This window comes from Dendrobates tinctorius, unplaced genomic scaffold, assembly GCF_039654945.1.
Source record: "Dendrobates tinctorius isolate UK_male_01 unplaced genomic scaffold, ASM3965494v1 ptg000024l, whole genome shotgun sequence".
Lineage (NCBI taxonomy): Eukaryota > Metazoa > Chordata > Amphibia > Anura > Dendrobatidae > Dendrobates > Dendrobates tinctorius.
The window spans coordinates 17,108,211-17,129,559 of record NW_027361692.1 but is presented as its reverse complement, the minus strand read 5'-3'; the positions used below and the strand labels follow the sequence as shown (position 1 = coordinate 17,129,559).

At 43.2% G+C, this 21,349-nt stretch overlaps 1 protein-coding gene across 3 annotated transcripts in view; it reads right to left on the bottom strand.

Moving 5' to 3' along the window:
- The window catches only part of LMBRD1 (LMBR1 domain containing 1), a 270,632-nt gene that overhangs the window by 130,420 nt on the left and 118,863 nt on the right, over nt 1-21,349 (bottom strand). For all 3 annotated transcript variants that reach the window (XM_073569390.1, XM_073569389.1, XM_073569388.1), the window contains exons 8-9: nt 10,697-10,822; nt 424-576 (exon numbers count right to left, since the gene is read on the bottom strand). In XM_073569390.1, coding sequence (XP_073425491.1) covers nt 424-576; nt 10,697-10,822 — 279 coding nt within the window. The remainder of the gene's footprint in view (nt 1-423; nt 577-10,696; nt 10,823-21,349) is intronic.

Below are 21,349 nucleotides of genomic sequence, written 5' to 3'. Positions count from 1 at the left end.
TTGGACCCCAGCCAAACATTAATGACCTATCTTTAGGTTAGGTCATCAAATAGTAGCGGACAACATCTTTAAGCCACAACAACCAGAGTCATTAAACATATTTTTTATACACAAATCAAAATGTAAATCATCCTGTAATAATGTAAACTATCTGTAGGGCTGCAGGAAGGATAATAATATTGAAAACACGTTTATGTACAGACATTGGATGAAGATTGTGGAACATGAGCTTATTGTATAGAAAAGTTAGAAGTCCAAAAAAAAAAGCCCAAGTCCCTGTCCATGCCAGTATGGCATATGATAAATTTTGTTTGCATGTCTTATTGATTACCGCTTAATACTGATAAAATATTGTTTGTGTGGCTACTTATTGACCCCTTAAATTCATCACCTCAGTGTTGGTTTATTTCTTACATATTGTACCTTAAATGGTCGCATGATGCTACAGCATTTTGTCCAAAAACTCATTTCACGAGATTCAAGACGTCTTTCCTTCCGTTGCAATGTTCGAAATTTTTCTTCAAGTTTATAAAGTTTTTTTCTGTCGTTACTTGACAGCGGTCTTCCGTCTCTACACTAACATTTAAACAAAATAATAAAAAATAAATACATCTAATACCACCAGCTCATTTTATGCAAAATGTATAGCAGCAGGTAACATTTAATTCAGCCTAGCTAGGCAATATTGCAAAAATATTTTATATTTGTAATATAGTTAATCATATATAAATATGTCAATTTTTTTTTCAAATTTTAAGAGCAATTTTTTTTTCCATAAATCAATACTACACATGAAAAATAAACACTATAATACATTGTATTAGAGAAAACAGCTTTTTTTTTCTCCTCCATGATGGATCATTCATTCACACAATTCTCAACTGATGGATAAAATCTGATTTCACCGAAGACAGACTTTCCCATTACTGAGAAAAGTGATGACAGATGGTAAATTGGTGATCAAAAAGTTCTATGGAAAAATGTTGTTTCAGGAGAACTTGAGGCTGTACTTCTGTGTCTGCCGCTATCTCTTCCCTCCTCCGGACCATCCCTTTTCCATAGAATTTTAGAAGCACTACCTCATCAGTAAAAGGGAAAATCTGACTTCACAGAATAAATACAGATTTTACCCATGAATTGGGAGACAAATAATACACGAGGAAAAAGAAGCAAATGTCTAGTAGGATATATTGATTTGCGAAATGAAGTATAAATGTTATTTTAACTTGTAAGGATGATTTTTTATTTTACTTTAAATTTATTGTGGGTGGAGCTTAGGAGAGAAGGCGTGGCAAACTGCAGCCCAACAAATTTAGTATAATATATGCGAAAAAAATGGCTAATTTTAGAAATCTACTTCAGCAGTAGATTTTTAATCATTTCACCATTTTTACTCTTTTCTTTGAGGATTGATACAACTGGGCAGACTGAGTAAGGGGGAATAGCTGTAACTGGCAAGCAATGAGAAATAATCTTTATTGCAGTTTATGAGGTGCATAATGCAGAGGTGAGGGGCCACAGAGGATCAGATATAGTAGGGGGGGGGCTTATGAAAGGTTTAATCTTTACCTCCCCCCCTTCATGAGGAACAACACAAACTAGATGCAGCAGAGAAAGAAAGAGCTAAACCTCTTACACACAAGGTGAGGAGGAGCACATCTGACTTCTCACTATTCAAGGTAGAGAGGGGCCAAAGGAAGAAGAACAGGACATACTGATAGCACACCAGAACTGAGGAAAGGAGGAGGCCAGGAGTGCCCAGGAAACATTTTGTCCAGAAAAGCAAGCAGTGGACACTAGTAGAACTGCCGACTAACCCATCAGCCTGAGCTGACAGAAGTTGCAGAAACAAGTCAATTAACTCATTTACTGCTTCCCTGAACTTAAAAGGGAATCTGTAATTGGGATCAACCCTCCTAAAGCCGGTCATAGGAAAATGAATAAACTGATACCTTGATATTTGCGATCAAATGTCTTATTGTTGAAAACTTCATAATTTCCTTATATGTAAATGAGCTGTTAAGATCTATAAGAGGGGCATTGATTTGCATGAGAATCTTCTTAGGCTAGTTTCACATTTGCGGACGGAGGGCTGCGGACTTCCTCAGTGAAGCCCTGCCCCCTGATGCGCCTCCTCCGGTCAGCTCTGCCTATTTCTGCATGCGTACCCTATCTTTAACATTGGGTACGCAGGCCATGCCGCAGTATGCGGATGCTGCCGCATGCGTCGTTTTGACAATGCCGCGCCAGCATAAAAAATTCCAACATGATGCGTTCTACGAGGGTCACCACACCGTCAAAACTACGCATGCGTCGGTATCCGCATGCTGCGGCACGGCCTGCGTACCACCCAATGTTAAAGATAGGGTACGCAGGCCGCATGCATAAATAGGTGGACCGGAGAAGGCGCGGCAAGGGGTGGGGCTTCACAGAGGAAGTCCGCAGCCCTCTGTCTGCAAATGTGAAACCAGCGTTACAGGGTTTACGTTAAATGAAAGGAGGCATTACCAGTGTGAGACATGTAGGTCATGAAAGTAGACTGTCAGTCATTACATGTCTCACACAGGTGACGCTACCATTCATTTAAACCCTTCAGAACATGCACATCATGTATTCCCCTTTAATGTGGGCTCTGACGCTGAGCACTCATCTTTTGCGGCACATGGCAGTTGATTTGATCAGCTGAGATGTGACTATAACAGCCATGGATGGAATGGTGAACCACCTATGGCGGCTAACACACTAAATGCAGCTGTCAATCTCTGTCAGCGGCAATTAACATGCTGCGCCAGAAGCACGTCACAAATAATGCCCATTGGCGCCCCTGTTGCTTGATTGCGAGGGCGCCGATTGGTTGGCATGACAACCCGGAGTCTGCAGGAGACCAATGTGGCTGTCACAGTCGATACACTATGAGCGCCGACCAGTGTCCAACATTCATAGCAGATGAACATTTCTGCTACACATAGCAGCGCTGCAGCCCTGCTCTGAGTAGCACTAACAATCAGAAGATCGCAGCTTTAAGTCTCCTACGGAGACTACTGAATCATGTAATAAGTGGAAAAAAAGGTTTTTAAAAATATAAAAAGGACAAATCACCCCCTTTTGCCCCATTCAAAAAAAAAAAAAAAAAGGAAAAAAAAAAAAAGAAAAACACAAATCTATTTGGTATCTCCGTGTTCAGGAATGCCTGATCAAAATGTAAAAATAATTAATCAGATCGGTAGATGGCGCAACGTGTAAAAAATTAAACACTAGAATTACGTTTGTTTTGGGTTGCCACAATATTGCAGCAAAATGCAGTATCAGGTGATGAAAACATCGTTTCTATCCCAAAACAGTATCAATAAAAAAAATCAGCTCAGCATGCAAAAAAATAAGCTTTCACCAAGCCTCTCTTATCCATCTCACCAGTGTGGCCTTCGATGCTTTTTGACCCTTCAGAGGACCCTGAAAACAGACAAACGGAGCCCTATCCTTCCTAAACTCCCTCGTGGTTGTCAAGTATTGGACCAGGCACCTTTTTACATCTAAAGTGTGTAATAACTCTTCTGTTTTGTTCTTGGGTTTGGGACAGAAGGAGGGTAGGGAGATTTCCTGGGTCCTATGAAACTGGGATGATACCTTGGGGAGATATGCTGGGTCAGTTCTAAGAATTACCCTATCATCCAGTACTTGCGTGAAGAGTGAGTGGGCAGACAAAGCTTGCATATCACTAATGCGGCGGGCAGAAGTTAAGGCTACGAGGAGGGAGGTCTTAAGGGACAATATTTTTAAGGGAACCTCCGCTAGGGGTTCGGAGGGAGATTTGGTTAGTGCGTTTAGCACTAGGTTTAGATCCGGGGGGGGGGTGCGTAGGGGGATCAGCCTGGATCTACTTGAGGCTCTAATGAATCTCATGACCCATCTATTTTTGGCTAGGTCATGGTTATACAAGGCTCCCAAGGCTGCCACCTGTACTTTTAAGGTGCTGGTAGCTAACCCCTTTTCTATCCACCTCTGTAGGAATTCCAGAATTTTGTCTATTGGGATTTCTCCCGTTGGATCGGTGCCTGACACTGACATGAATTTTTTCCACACTTTGCCATACGCTTTAGTGGTTACTGGCTTTCTGCTTTGTAGAAGCGTGGATATCAAGCTTGACGAGAAGGCCCCTGTTGCTTAGGCGTTCCCTCTCAAAAGCCAAGCTGTTATGTGTAAGTTTTTTATGTGGGGGTGATACACTGGTCCCTGAAATAGCAGGTCTGGAGTTTCTGGTAGAACCCAGGGATCTGTTACGGACATTTTTCTCAGCCAGGGGATCCATATTCCCCGTGGCCAGAAAGGTGCTATTACCACTACCGTCGCCTTCTCCCCCCGTATTTTCCTCAGTACTAAGGGGATGAGAGATATTGGAGAGAAAGCGTAGGCCAGATGATAATCCCAGGGTATCGTGAAAGCGTCTAGAGCTACTGGGCCCCCCGGGGATCGATTGGAAACCTTCTGCTCAACTTCCATTTCTGACTGTTCGCAACTAAGTCAATTTCTGGCCAGCCCCAGAGTTTCACAACTTGGTTGAAGACTGACTGCCTTAGTTCCCACTCCCCCTGTTTTAGACGTGTCCTTCTTAAGAAGTCCGCCGTTCGATTTTCTGAACCTTTTATGTGAAGGGTTGTCAGGGATTCTAGATTGTGTTCTGCCAGGTGGAAGATGGACTTTGTTACCTCCATCAGTGCTCGAGATCTGGTGCGCCCCAGGTGGTTTAGATATGTTACCATTACCTGGTTGTCTGAGAAGACCCTTATGTGATGGGAGCGAAGTGAATCTAGAAAATGAATGAGAGCTAGTTTTACTGCCAGCAGCTCCTTCATATTTGAGGAAGCTGACTCTCTTCCCTAGGTCCAGGGCCCTTGCGCCACCTGGTTGCCTAGATGTGCACCCCACCCCCAAGGGCTTGCGTCCGTAGTTAGGATCTTTGTCACAGGCAACGCCCAAGGAACCCCCTTGGTTAGGTTGGCTGGATCTGTCCACCACGTTAAGGAATGTATAGTCTCTGGTGAGATGTCTAATTGCATGTCTAAATTCCCATGTAGGGAAACGTCTGCGTCTAATATTTCCCACTGTAAGTCTCGAGTATGGCTCTGTGCCCACTGAACTGCTGGCATGCAGGCTGTCATTGACCCCAATAGTGACATTGCTTTTCTCAGGGTAGTGGTTGGGGAAGCTATCATTTGTGACACCATCTGTGCCATTTTTTGAACCTTCGTCTGCGGAAGATAACATTTCTGTTTGATTGAGTCCAGTATTATCCCCAAGTACTCCTGCACTTGACTTGGTACGAGTCTGGACTTGGGCAAATTCAGCATCCATCCTAGACTCAGTAGAGACCTCATAACCATGTCCAATTGCTGTTTGCAGTGGTGAAAGGTGACGCCTATTATTAAGAGATCGTCCAGGTATGGGACTATCAGGATGTTAATGTCGCGTCCGTCTGCGGTCTGGGCTGCAGACAGACAGCGCCCCGAGTAGCACCGACACCCTTTACCCCTATACAGGGATCTGGATTTACTGCAGAGCCCAGGAAGCGCTGTCTGAACAGGAGCAGAGTGCCAGAGCAGAACGGTCGCAATAGAACAGCAGAAAGGGAGCCAAAAATGGAGACGGAAACCAGGCGAGCAGCAGAGGTACAGAAACGGCAGGCAGAGGCAGAGTCGAGAGTCCAGGCAGAGGTAAAAAACCAGGAGAGTAGCGGAGGTACAAAATCGTCAGGTAGTAGAGGGGTCAGGAATCCAGGCCAAGGTCAGCGTCAGTAATCAGGAGAAATGCAAGGTACAAAAATGGCAGGCAACAGAGTAGTCAGAAGTTCAAGCTGAGGTCGGAGTTAACGATAGGCAATCACAAGTAACACGTAGGGGAACCAAGAATATATCCGGCGGCTTGCAAGCCCAGTCCCAAGGTATTTGAGGGATCAGGTCGTCCCTCACAGGCTCCCGGGCTGGTGATGTCATCAGGACCGCCCCCAGGACCAGACCTGATGATGATGCACCAGCCCCTTCATGACTGACAGAGGAGCGGAGTCTGCGTCCAGTAGACGCCTGCGCAGAAGCCCTTTCATTGTTGCCGCCCTCACTCGGGCGCGAGCCACGGCGCCTCCTAGTGGTTGAGGGCGGAACAGCAGGCCCCGAGATCGACGACGACATGTCAGTCCGGCGTCTCCTGGTGGCCGAGGCCTGGACAGCAGGCCCCGAGCCCGAGGGCGGCGTGACAGTCCGTCGCCTCCTAGTGGCTGAGGGCGGAACAGCGGGCCCCGAGTCTGACGGCGATGTGACAGTTTTGCTCTCTTATGTGGGCCATTACCTCTGACATTACCTTTGTAAATACTCCTGGAGCAATAGCTAGCCCGAAGGGGAGGGCTCTGAACTGATAATGTTTTATCTCCCCCTGGATTGTCACCGCCACCCTGAGATATTTCCTGTGGTCTCTGAGAATATGCACATGGTAATATGCGTCTCTCAAGTCTAATACAGCCATGAAGCAAGATGGGGAAAGCATTTTTATACAAGATTTTATTGCCTCCATTTTGAAGTGCTGAATTTCCAGGAACTTGTTCAGCCTTTTTAGATTTATGATCGCCCTGTACGATCCGTCTGGCTTCCTGCAAAGGAAGAGAGGGGAGTAGAAGCCTTTGCCTCTGTCTTGGTAGGGAACTTCTTGTAATACGTTTTCTCTCTTAGATTCGTTATTTCTTGTTGCAGAGCCAGCTGCTCGTGTGATGTCCTTTGGGGCATTATCATAAAAGAGTTGTTAGGGAGGGTAATGAATTTTAGCCTCAGACCTTCCTTTATTATGCTTAGTATCCATGAACTCGTGGATATTTTTTCCCAGGCCTGGAGAAAGTAGGATAACCTTCCCCCTACCCGGGGAGTACCTTCATTGCAGCTTCTTATGGTCGGGGGGTTTGTTAAACATAAAGCCTTTATTTTTGTTCCTTCTATCCTCCCATCCTTCTTTGTTCCCTTTTGGGGGCTTCCGTCGCATAAACCTTCTGTTCCGAAAAGGCAGTTTGTATGCCTGGCTAGGGAACCCGGGAAAGGATTTTTTCTTGTCCCCTGCCTTGTCCAAGATGTCATCTAGCGTTGTGCCAAATAAGAATTCCCCCTCGCACGGGATTGCGCACAATTTGGTTTTTGTTTGCCAATCTCCCGGCCAGCATTTCAGCCATAAGGCGCGTCTTGCGGCATTCGAGAAGGCCGCTGTCCTGGCTGCCAGCCTGGTCAAGTCTACCAACGCATCCGCCAGGAAAGTTGCTGCTCCCTTCATTACAGAAACTGATCTCTGTATTGTTTCTCTTGGGACTTTTTCCTTTATCTGTGAATCTAAGTGGTCCAACCAGACGATTAGGGCGCATGCCGTACACGTGGCTGCTATGGCTGGCTTTAGCCCCCCTCTTGCCGCCTCCCAAGCATTTTTTTAAAAAGTTTCTGCTTTTTTATCCATTGGGTCCTTCAGGGTACCCATGTCTTCGAAGGGCAGGGCAAATTTTTTAGAAGCTTTTGCGACCGCTACATCTAATTTAGGTGCTTTGCTCCAAAAGGAGAAGGCCGGGTCGTCAAAGGGGTATTTCCTATTTGGTGTTAGGAGGACTTTTTTGTCTTGCTTTTTCCACTCTCGCTTGATTAGGGAGTGGATTTTCTCATTGATCGGGAAAGCCCTCCGTTTTTTTTGCTCCAGCCCTCCGAAAATTAGATCTTGGGCCGTTTTCTTAGGGCATTCGTCTACCAGCCCCATGGTTGTCCTCACAGCTTTTACCAGGGCATCCGTCTCATCAATGGGAAAGCAGCTGCATCCCCCTTCTGAGGATGATGAATTACTTAAGTCAGATAGTTCACTTCCTGACTCACTAACGCTGGACATCTATGCCTGGACCTGTGTTTTTTCTTTGAGGTTCTGGCGCTCTTAAGGGTGTCTTCGACCTGGGTTTTTATTAGTGTTTTGAGGTCTAAAGCAAACCTCGGGGATTCCTCCTGTATTGTCTGCTCTATGCAAGCCGCACAAAGCTTTTTCTCCCACGTAGGGGGTAGCTCCTCCGTGCATATAGCCAATACCATGTGTTTAGATTTGGTCGTGCATTTACGCCCCTGAAAGAGAAAAATTAATAATTGCACATTAGCGAGTGGGCATTCACGGAGATCACTCACCCTCCTGTGGAACGAGCGATACCGTCTCGGCCGTAGTTATTATCTCCACTGCTGAATCCACTTCTGGCTGTGCCGCCATGGTGGAGATTTGGCTGCGCCGCGATCCCGTATAACCGCTGCTGCTGCGCTGCTGGGAAGAGTCGCGCTTGTAAGTGCTGGCGCCGTTCCTGCATTTGCTGTGGTCCCTGCTTCGGGGACCGCTGCCGTGTTTCCTTCTCCCCCTCTTCCAAGGGATCCCTGCGCCCCGCCGGAAGTCCCGTGCATGCACACCGCGAGATTACCCAGCGGTGCACCGCGCCTCCCTTCTTCAAGGGAGCTGTGATTGCTCGCGCCCTCCCTATCGGCGTCCTGCGTGCGTCCCGGCGCCGGTAACCTGCGCCCTCCACTCGGCGTGCTCTGTTGCTCGCAGGTCCGATGGCTGCCACCGCCCCCGCTCCGAGCTGCAGAGACCTGCGCACCTCGCGGCTCCCGCCCTAGTCTCCCATGCCAGTACTGGCCCGGCGACTAGGGATTCTCAGCTCCGAGGTCTGGCAGGCTCTGTCTTGTGGCTACCGGTGACCGCCGCCACCTCCACAGGCTGCCTCGTCCGGTGCTCGGTGGGACTCCCCTATAGTGACCGCCGTCACTATACTGCAGGAAGCAGCCCCCCATTTTTTTTTTCTTTTTTTCCTTTTTTGGGATTGGCAGACATCTCCTGTTCTTCACTGCCTCTACCCACTCACCCTGAAGGCACGCCAACCCCGGTGGTGGTGATTCGGGGGAAGCCCGTCCAAGGCCTCGACCCAGCCGAGGCAGGGAGCCCCGCTGCCTATTACCGGACTGGATCGGTCCCCGGAACGGAATCCCGCGTCGACTGCAGGTACGTGCTGTAGGTTCCCCGTCAAGGACAGGAAACCACTTGATGTGGGAGAGAGGTACCGCCTTTTTCATCTGTAGGTTTCCTGTCCCTGAGGGCGGATCCCTCTCTCTCCGTGGTGCCGTCATGGGGGAAAGAGAAAAACATTTACCGTATATACTTGTGTATAAGCAGAGAATATCAGAACATTTTTTGTGCTGAATACACCCCCCCACCCCCCCTCCTCAGCTTATACACGAGACATTGTCCAGAAAGCCAGCGGGAGAGGGGGCTGTGGCTAAAGTCTGTGCCACTGCTAAATAGTGTGCACAGTGACAGCTGCAGCCGCCAGCTTCCAGAAGACATCATACTCACCCCTCCTCCAAGCTGTTACTGCATCTCCATTGGTCCCAGAGCCGGTAGCTCTTTCTGTGCTAAGCGATTACGTGGCACCGCTCATTAAGGTAATGAATATGCACGCGACTCCACTCCTATAGGCGTGGAGCGCATATTCATTACCTTAATGAGCAGTGCCACGTGATCGCTCAGCAGGAAGAGCTGCTGGAAGCCAGCACCAGTGAGATACATCGAGGACACGCTGGAGGAGGGTGAATAGGATGGGTTTTTTTGCAATACCAAGCAAGCATACCAGGACGGGAGGGGGCGGGAGCCATGCATACGATGGGATGGGGGCGAGCCATGCATACAACGACGGGACCGAGGGAGCCATGCTTACGATGAGACCGGGGGAGCCATGCTTACGATGGGACCGAGGTGCCTCGGCTTATACTCGGGTCGGCTTATACTCGAAAAGATACGGTATTTCTTGGAAATAAAATATTGAAATCGCAGATATCAAGGTATCATTTTATTCAACTTTCTATGACCTACATGACCATATAGACGGCTTGTGAGAGTTGTACCTGCTGACAGATTCAGTTTAACAGCAACCTGTATCTATACAATCTAGACAGGATAACAACTCCAGCACAACTCACTTACTGCTTGTTCTCTCCTATGACCCCAAGTTTCCCAATACATAAACAACTTCTCACCGCTCTCCCTACACAGAACCTGCTGAAGTTTGAGCTGCGATGCCCAGTCGAGGAGCTCAGCAGCTCTCCTCTTCCCCTTACTCTGTCCGATCCACCGATGAAAAGAAACAGCGCTGCTAGGTGGAGAGGAGGCGGAGGTCAAAAATTAATTTTATTTTCTAAAAAAAAAATCAGAATCGTGACTACCTTCGATGCCATATGAATCAACCACCCAATTTAGACATCATTTTTATACTGTTTACTTATCCATAGCATGTGTCATCAATATCAGATTGGTGGGGGTCTGACACCCGGCATCCCCACTGACCACCTCTTATTAACTCTGGTGACAGCTGGATGTAAATAGTGTATGGTACATTACAGCACACCATTTATTGTATATTGGCCATTGCCGCGAGATGCAGCTCCGATCCTATTCAATTGCAAAGATCCTAGGTGGCACATAACTTGAGGGTGTATTTTTTTTATTATATTGCTGTAATAAATTACTAGAGTCTATGATTAGTAAAACAGTTAAGAAGTTTCAGACGTAGGATGGGTTCTACAAAAGACTCACTACTGGAGAACATCATCAGGAGTAAAACATTATCAAATGTTGAAGGTAAAATAAGAATACATAAGCCTCTTACCTTTGATCTAAGCCTTTCAATTTCCAGATTCACTTCTTCAATATCGTCTGTGTTTTCCAAACGTTCATAATGTACATTTCTTGTACCTTTAATCAAGTTTAGAGGCAGTGCAGACATCCCATAAGCCTAGAACAAAAGGTGACAAGAAAAGACCATGTTCATTTAATCAGTTCACAGGAATGATTTCACATCTCAGCAAAAGTTATTATCTATTTCAGACCCAAAGCCACAATCTTAAAGCTACATTTTCCTTGGTTGAATATACAATACCAATTTTATAATAAATACACGTTATATGCAATTACACAGATACAGAACCATATAATCTTTAACCAACAAGTAGAATTAAAGAGATATACATAAAACAAAACATGACAGCATGGCAAACACCACTTTTGATCTGTGGTGAAAGCATAACCACCAATCAGAGAGCCCCGGTATCCAAACAGTTACCATATAACTATAGGATTAGTAATGGACAGGTGTCTTATAGACGCCTCTCCATTGCTAATCTGTGGGCTTGATGTCACCGGACAATACAAAGGTGACATCAACCCCAGTTGCTATGTTTAGGATTGGGGGCCCCTTAGCAGCCTGAGAATACCAGCCCCCAGCTGTCTGCTTTAGCAAGGCTGGTTATCAAAAATAGGAAGGATCCCGTGTTTTTAAAATTATTTAAATAATTAAAAAAAACAGCATAGGGACCCCTTATTCTTGATAACCAGCCTTGCAGAAGCTGACAGCTGAGAGTTGCAGACTCCCGCTGTGAGTCTTGCCTGGCTGGTTATCAAAAATAAGGGGGAACATAGTGTTTTTATTTTTATTTTTTTTATTATTTACAGTGCAGGCACTGGCTGATGAATACTCCCATCGGCCGCTCCTACTCTCACTGTTATTAGCGGCAGCAGGTTAGATGGTTTCCTGTGGTGAACAGCAATCTTCAGGTCTGACCACAAATCCTCAGTTGGATTAAGGCTTTGACTAGTCCACTTCAAAACATTTACATGTTTCCCCTTAAACCACTCGAGTGTTGCTTTAGCAGTATGCTTTGGGTCATTGTCTTTTTGGAAGGTGAACTTCCATTCCAGTCTCAAATCATTGAAACACAAACAGGTTTTGTTCAAGAATATCCCTGTATTTTGCATTGTCCCCTAATCTCGGACTATTTCATGTCCCTGCTGCTACCACCTTGCTTCACTGTGAGGTTGGTGTTCTTGGCATGATTAGCAGTATTGGTTTGCTGCCAGACACGGCGTTTACCTTGGTGTCTAAAAAGTTCAATTGTGGCCTCTGACCACAGAACCTTCCTCCATACATTTGGGTAGTCTCTCATGCAAAACAAGCCTTACAAATTCTGTGTGCAAGTAAAGGCTATTTTCTGCCCACTCTTCCATAAAGGCCACCTCTATGGACTGTATGGCTTATTGTGGTCATATGGACAGTCTCCGTTTGGGAACTCTGCAACTCCTTCATGGTTTGTTGTGGTACCATGTTCTTTCCATTTGGTGATAATGGATTTGATGGTGCACCAGGCGATCATCAGAGATCGTGATTTTTTTTTCTTTTTTTAAATAAGTGAAACCTGACTTGTACTTCTCAAAAGCCTTGTCCCTGACTTGTTTGGAGATCTTCTTAGTCTTCATGGTGTTGTTTGGTTAGTGGTGCCTCTTGCATAATGGTGTTGCAGCCTCTGTGGCTTTTCAGAAAAGGTGTGTATATACTGACAGACCACGTGACACTTAGATTGCACACAGGGAGACTTCCTTTCACCAACCATGTGACTTATGAAGGAATTTACTTGCACCAGAAATGTTTAGGGGGTTAATTGCAAAGGGGTAAATACATATGCACAAGACAATTTTTAGTTATTTTAAACTCAAATTAAAAATTTTTCCCTAAATTCTTCTTACTTCAACTTAAAACTGTTTAGCCACATCCATCACACACAAATCTGATTAAAAAATCATCACAAACAAACAAAAAAAACCACAAAAGGCAAACTAAACAATTTCACACAAAACCCCCAAAATAGGCTAGATAAAATTTAATATTTGGTTGCACATCCTTTGGAATAAATAGCTGGAATCAATCACTTCCTATAACCATCAACAAGCTTCTTGCACCTCTCAACTGGAATTTTGGATCACTCTTTTTCAAACTGTTCCAGATCTCTCATATTTAAAGGGTGCCTTCTCAAAAGAAATTTTAAGATCTCTCCACAGGTGTTCAATGGGACTTCAATCCAGACTCATTACTGGCCACTTCAGAACTTTCCTGCTCTTTGTTTCCATCCACTTCTGGGTGCTTCTTAAAAGTATGTTTGGGATCAATGTCCTGCAGGAAGATCCATGACTTAGGATGCAAACCCAGCTTTTTTTGGCATTGGGCACTACATTGCAACCCAAAATCCTTTGCTAATCTTCAGATTTCATGATATCTTTCATACAGTCAAGGCACCCAGTGCCAGAGGAAGCAAAACAACCCCAAAAACATCTTTGATCCTCCACCACATTTGACTGTAGGTACTGTGTGTTTTGTGTTTGTAGGTCTCATTCCGGTTTTGATAAACAGTAGAATAACGTACTTTACCAAACAGCTGTGTCTTGGTCTCATCTGTCCACAACAAGCTTTCCCAGAGGGATTTTGAGTTCCTCATGATAATTTTGACAAAATACAGTCTAGCTTCAGTCTAGATTTTTATGTCTGCGTCAGCAGTGGCGTCCTAATGGGTGTCCGGCTATAGATTTTAATTTAGTTCAAATGTTGATGGCTGCTTATCCACCATCCAGACTAACTTTCGTTGCAACATTTCACTGCCGTCCAGGTCCAGAGACATTAGCTACAGTGCCATAGGTTGTAAATGTCTTGATTATTTTGAACACTATGGACAAAAGAACCTCAAGATCTCTGGAGATGGACTTGTATCCTTGAGGTTGTTGATATTTTTCAACAGTTTTGGTTCTCAAGTCCTCAGACAGTCCACTTCTCTTTTTGTTTTTCATGCTTAGAGTTTCACACACAAAAACAATACAAAGATTAACTTCTCTTTTCATCTGGTTTCAGGTGTGATTTTCTTATTGCCCACACGTAATTTGCCACAGGCGAGTTTGAATGAGCATCACTTGCCTGAAACAAAATTGTTTACCTACAATTTTTGAAAGATGCCAACAATTCTGTCCAGCCAATTTTTTCTCTTTTTGTGAAGTCACTGTATGTGCAATTTGCCTTCCTCCCCATCATGCTTTTTTTTGTCTTGTACCCTTGTACCAATAAACACAAAGTAAATAAACACGTGCATAACAAAACATGTAATTGCATTAAACAATTAAAAGGGTGCCAACGTTTTCCATGACTTTGAGAACCACATTCAAGGGTTTTTTGTTTTTTTTTAAATCATTCTTCGCTCGTAATAGTAAAAATACAGCTGGTGTAATCATCTACCGCCTCGAAAAGAATAAACTGGTAAAACATTTAATAATGGTTGTGTGTGTAATAATGGATGGAGCCTACAACAAAACTTCCCAAGGTTAGTATTAATCTAGTAATGCACGAGATAATGAAAGATTAAAAAAAAAAAACAAGTTTGATGTGGAATATTCATCCAAGTATACTACATGATGGTCTATGTTTAAGAAGTACGTCATGAGTAGGAGTCTGACTATCACTGGTCACCTGAATAAAGATGATCCACTACCAGTCATGTATGGAATGGGTCAGTGACTGGAGAAACAATGAAGGACCTACAAAGTCTTAGCACCTTTATGATTATAGCTGCACACCCAGAAAAGAAGAAAATGAAACACACAGTATATAGGTTTAAGAATGATGGATATAAACCAAATTAAAGCAAGGATTTCACCCCTTGTACCTTATTTTCCAAATACAATTGCCGGATAGCACCATTACTGTTTTTATCTCTACTAGGGACCCCTAAAACTGTACTATATGGCACCCTCAGGGGTTTTTGGTGTGTACGTATGTAAAGCCATTCTCCCACAGAAAAGTAAATGATAGGACAGGCATATGAGCATGCATAACTGCTGTACTTGGGAGTTCAAGTGGGGTAATATTTTAAAATGCGCTATTAACAACAAGGTTAACAGGATGTAAAGCAGATTTTCTTGCCATACACAGCGGCTATATATGAAATACCTTACAAAAAAAAAATAGGAGTATCACAAAGTGGGGTCTTTTTTGTTTGAACTGTTACCTAGAGAGGATTCTTTAAATACTAAATTCTAGCTATAAGTTTAAAAAAAAACTACTACAAAAAGCAAGCAATAAATCTAATTCTAAGTTACAAGCTACTGTATGCCAGTCAGAATAAGAATTTTTCCTTTAACAATTTCTGTCTAGAATGTAAAATATATGGAAAAGCGATTGAAGCTGTCCTCAAATTCAGCTTGTCATAATACTTCACAAGGACAAAGAGCCTTCTTCATCACTAATCTCTGGAAGGTATATTATACTATTATGTATCATTTTATAGAATATATCTCAGGCTCCCACAAAATACCAGGTTGTATAGACTGAAAATATCTGGGTATTGTTATTATTGCAAGCAGCGCTGTTCAAAGTTTGTGATCCTGCATTACAATGTGTACATAATGTGTAGAAGCCTCAAAAGGTCACAGGATCCATTACAGAAAAAAAGGGACAAAAAAAAGTAGATAAAATTTCCATCCAAAACCTAATGAAATGTCATATATTAGTAACTTGGAAATGCAATTTGTTTGATATTAAAAGGATGAATAACTACCAAAATTTGTCTGCAACTTTCTTACCATTGTAAGTCGATTTCATTGAAATATTCATGTTAATATTGGCCGTTACAGCTGTTTCATGTTCTTATTATTCAGTCACCAAGTGGTGGTAACAGTGAGCATTTAACTCATTTTCTAGTGGTATAATTGGTATAATTTGGTGCCCGTATAGCTTACATTAAATTTATATTACAGTAAATTTTTATTTCCACTAAACATGTAGTGCCATATTTTACATCCTTACAAATACTTCTATATGTTCTCATAGAGGATGTTACTAGCGTTAGTATGAAGTTCCACCCCTTAATTCTATGATATGTCTTCTAGACTTGTCTGCCAACATTGTGTTACATAGGACTTAAGGGAATATGCAGCACATTAGCATAAAAGGAAAGCATGACTACATTTTAGCTACCATTACTTTTATTTTATGGGTAAGGAAGGTTAGTGTAAATGGGTGTTGTCTTCAGAAGGGGACATGGTCTGCAAAAGGAATTTGGTTTACCCACAAGTACGTGGAGGAGGAAAGGGTGAAGTTGAGCAAAAAAACTAAACTGGAAAGAAAAATACTAATCTGTCAGCAGTGTACTTAAATGTAGCGACAAGTAAAAGGGATCAACCTTTAACCCCTTCATGACCAAGCCTATTTTGACCTTAATGACCAGGCCATTTTTTGCAATTCTGACCAACGTCCCTTTATGAGATAATAACTCTGGAACGCTTCAACGCATCATAGCGATTCTGAGATTGTTTTTTCGTGACATATTGGGCTTCATGATAGTGGTAAATTTAGGTAGATAATTTTTGCATTTGTGAAATAAAAACCGAAATTTGGCGAAAATTTTGCAAATTTTGCAATTTTCAAATTTTGAATTTGTATTCTGTTAAACCAGAGAGTTATGTGACACAAAATAGTTAATAAATAACATTTCCCACATGTCTACTTTACATCAGCACAATTTTGGAAGCAAAAAATTTTTTTGTTAGGAAGTTATAAGGGTTAAAAGTTGACCAGTGATTTCTCATTTTTACAACAAAATTTACAAAACCATTTTTTTTTTTAGGGACCAACTCACATTTGAAGTCACTTTGAGGGGTCTATATGGCAGAAAATACCCAATAGTGACAGCAGTCTAAAAACTGCACCCCTCAAGCTACTCAAAACTACATTCAAGAAGATTATTAACCCTTCAGGTGCTTCACAGGGACTAAAGCAATGTGGAAGGAAAAAATGGACATATTAATTTTTCCAACAAAAATTTTTTTTTAGCATCAATTTTTTCATTTTCACATAGGCAGCAGGATAAAATGGATCCTAAAATTTGTTGGGCAATTTCTCCTGAGTACACCGATACCTCATATGTGGTCATAAACCACTGTTTGGGCGCACGGCAGGGCCCAGAAGGGAAGGAGCGCCATTTGACTTTTGAATGGAAAATTAGCTCCAATCGTTAGCGGACACCATGTCGTGTTTGGAGAGCCCCTGTGTGCCTAAACAATGGAGTACCTCCACAAGTGACCCCATCTTGGAAACTAGACCACCCAAGGAACTTATCTAGATGTGTGGTGAGCACTTTGAACCCCCAAGAGCTTCACAGAAGTTTATAACGCCGAGCCGTGAAAATAAAAAATAATTTTTTTCCCCTCAAAAAATGATTTTTTAGCCCACAATTTTTTATTTTCACAAGGGTAACAGGAAAAATTGGACCCTAAAAATACTTGTCCACTTTGTCCGGAGTACGTTGGTATCCCATATGTGGGGAGGAATCACTGTATGGGCACATGTCGGGGCTCGTAAGGGAAGTATTGACGTTTTGAAATGTGGAATTGATGGAATGGTCTGCGGGCGTCATGTTACATTTGCAGAGCCCCTGATGTGTCTAAACAGTAGAAACCCCCCACAAGTGACCCCATTTTGGAAACTAGACCCCCAAGGAACTTATCTAGATGTGTGGTGAGCACTTTAAACCCCCAAGTGCTTCACAGAAGTTTATAACGTAGAGCCGTAAAAATAAAAAATCTTTTTTTCACAAAAATTACCTTTTTGCCCCTTTTTTTTTATTTTACTAAGGGTAGCAAGAGGAAATGGACCCCAAAAGTTGTTGTTTAATTTGTCCTGAGTATGCGGATACCCCATATGTGGGGGTAAACCTCTGTTTGGGTGCACAGTAGCGCTCGGAAGGAAAAGAGCACCGTTTGACTTTTTCAACGCAGAATTGGCTGGAATTGAGATCGGACACGATGTTACGTTTGGAGAGCCCCTGATGTGCCTAAATAGTGGAAACCTCCCACAAGTGACACCATATTGGAAACTAGACCCCTAAGGAACTTATCTACATAGGTGGTGAGCTCTTTGAACCCCAAACTGCTTCACAGAAGTTTAGGACGCAGAGCCGTGAAAATAAAAAAAAATCATTTTTTCTCATCACAAAAAGATTTTTTAGCCCGCAATATTTTATTTTCACCAATGTAAGAGGAGAAATTGGACCCCAAAAGTTGTTGTCCAGTTTGTCCTGAGTACGCTGGTACTCCATATGTGGAGGGGAACCACTGTTTGGGCACACGTTGGGGCTCGGAAGGGAAGTAGTGACATTTTGAAATGCCGACTTGATGGAATGGTCTGCAGGCATCATGTCGGCATTTGCAGAGCCTCTGATGTGCCTAAAAAGTGGAAACCCCCCACAAATGACACCATTTTGAAAACTAGACCCCTAAGGAACTTATCTAGATATGTGATGAGCTCTTTTAACTCCAAAAGTGCTTCACAGAAGTTTATAACGCAGAGCCGTGAAAATAAAAAAATCATTTTTTTCCTCAAAAATTTTTTTAGCTCGCAATATTTTATTTTCACCAATGTAACAGGAGAAATTGGACCCCAAAAGTTGTCCAGTTTGTCCTGAGTACGCTGGTACCCCATATGTGGGGGTAAACCTCTGTTTAGGTACACAGAGCTCGGAAGGGAAAGCGCGCAGTTTGACTTTTTCAATGCAGAATTGGCTGGAGTTAAGATCGGACACCATGTTGCGTTTGCAGAGCCCCTGATGTGCCTAAACAGTGGAAAACCCCCCACAAGTGACACCATTTTGGAAACTAGACCCCCTAAGGAACTTATCTAGATGTGTGGTGAGCTCTTTGAACCACCAAGTGCTTCACAGAATTTATAACGCAGAGCCATGAAAATAAAAAATCATTTTTTTTCCACAAATACCATTTTTTAGCCCCCAATTTTTTATTTTCCCAAGGGTATCAGGAGAAATTAGACCCCCAAAGTTGTTGTGCAATTTTTCCTGAGTACGCTGATACCCGATATGTTGAGGTAAACCACTGTTTGGATACATGTCGGGGCTCGGAAGGGAGGGAGCACTGTGACTTTCTGGGCGCAAAATTGGCTGGAATCAATGGTGGCGCCATGTCGCGTTTGGAGACCCCCTGGTGTGCCTAAATAGTGCAAACCATCTAAATTCTAACTCAACCCTAACCCCAACACACCCCTAACTCTAATCCCAACCCTAACCCCAACACACCCCAACCCTATTCCCAACCATAACCCTAACCACAAGCCTAACCCTAATCCCATACCCAACACACCCCTAACCCTAATCTTAACCCTAATTCCAACCCTAACCCTAATTGCAACCCTAACCCTGATTGCAAACCTAGCCCTAATTCTAACCCTAACCCTAATTCTAACCCTAAAGGAAAAATAAAAATAAATATATTTTCTTTATTTTATTATGTGTCCCTAGCTAAGGGGGTGATAAAGGGGGGCTTTATTTACTTTTTTTTGCATTTTGATCACTGTGATAGTTTATCACAGTGATCAACGTGTACCTGTAAAAAGAATGAATGAATCTGCTGACCGGCAGATTCACGGGCACACTGCGCATGAGCCCGCCATTTTGTAAGATGGCGGCGCCCATGGAGAGAAGACGGCGGGACATCGGGAGGTACCAAGACACATGAGGTACCGGGGGGACTATAGGGGGCAATCGGAAGGCAGAGTGAAGCGGAGGGGAAGCAGATTATTGCAGTGGCTGCTGATCGCCACCGTCAGAAAGTTACTTAAATTACTTTTTGAAGCTCATCCAATATTTTACTGGACTCTTCATTACAAGTCCAGTCAGTAAAGCAACCAAAGGAACTGAACTCCTCAAAGGGCTTTCCACTTCCAACCTCAGAGTAATTAAGGATCTTCACTTACTAAAACCTCAGATAATAACCTCAGAAATACTTTCAACATTTTCCTTGCTCCTTAGACTTCCAATTTGTATCTAAAGCCCCCGTTACACATAATGATGTCCCAGCGATCCCACCAACGATCCGACATAATGGGAACGCTGGTTTCAAATGTAAACGTCGGGTATCCAGGAGTGGCTCCTAGATACCCGCTGTTTACCTTGGAAACCGGCGTACACGCTGGCTTCCATGGTAAACATCAGGTATCTAAGAGCCGCGCGACTCCTAATGTATTAGAAACCAGCGTCGCTGATAGCTGCTCTCTTGCTGCCACACGCACATGCGCGCTGGCCAGCGGGAGACCAGCGATCGAAAAACTGCCCTGGCCGATGCTGCACGATCAGCGATAAACGGCAGGGGGGCTGGTCGCTGATCCCCGTCACACACAGAAATCTCGCTGGCGAGATCGCTGATGTGTCACAAAATCAGCGATCTCGCTAACGAGATCGCTGTGTGTGTGTGTGACGGGGCCTTTACATGCTGTTATTCACACCTAGGTTCTAAAAGACTATTGACACCTAGGTGCTAAAAGGATTCATCTCTTACACTATGATCCAAGCAAATATCCCAACAAAAAGCTTCATAGTTTCAACTCAACCTACTGGGTCTGTATATCCGGGTCTGTATATCTGCTACACCTCACTCAGATAAACTTGTTAAGATCACTGTGGATTTTAAAAAGAGACTCAAAAAGGAGATTGTAGACAAAGTGCTAAGTGAATAAAAAAAAATTTTGCACTTTTTAAAGAAATCAACCATGCGACATATGGACAAAAAGAGAAGTGTGGTAGTGGTTTCAAATCCATTCCAAAAAATAAATGCTACCTTTTGATCCAACCAACTCTTGTGAATTCATTAGTTAAATGCTCTGATGGATGACTGTCTCAGTTTGAAAATGAGCTCCCGGAATTGCTCATCGGACTATGTTTAAAAGCACAAACTTTTTTTTTATCTTTTGCCTTCGAATGGTATTGAAATTCATTTTGAATTCAATGGTTTTGAATGCTTTTTAAAAACTTTTGTGAATAATGGCCAAAGGATGGCCACAATGGTATAATCCTTACTTGCCAATTTGCGAGATTGATTTATAAAAGTCTCGACTGCACTGTTTATGCATCGCAATCTGAGAAATTGCCCGTAGTGTAGTGATTCCTTAATATGACAAGGATAAAAGGCTAACAACACATCAATGAATTTGTTGTGGTGGGTTTGCGATAACCCTTCGTGTGTATGGCACTTCATAAATCCCAATTTTCACATCACAAAATTTAATAGACCTACCACCAATTTTACTAGTGAATCTCATGTTCACTTGGTTATCATTTAAATGTCAAGAATTCATGGAATATTTGAGAAATGCCATCACACACAAAAATATCATCTATATAACGTAGGAATAATTTCATATGAATGGCAAATGGATTAGCGGTACTAAAGTTCTTACCAAACCCATTGCTGTACCAGCTGTCTGGGCACACCGGTGGTCATTAATTTAAAATGCATTATGTCCGAGTATAAAACGTAGTGCCTCACATACAACGGGTGATTATGTATTGAACAGGTCACCATTTTTATACATAAATAGGTTTCTATTTACACGAAACGCTCACCAGATGTCGATAATAACCCATCCAATCCACACAGGCAAAGAAAT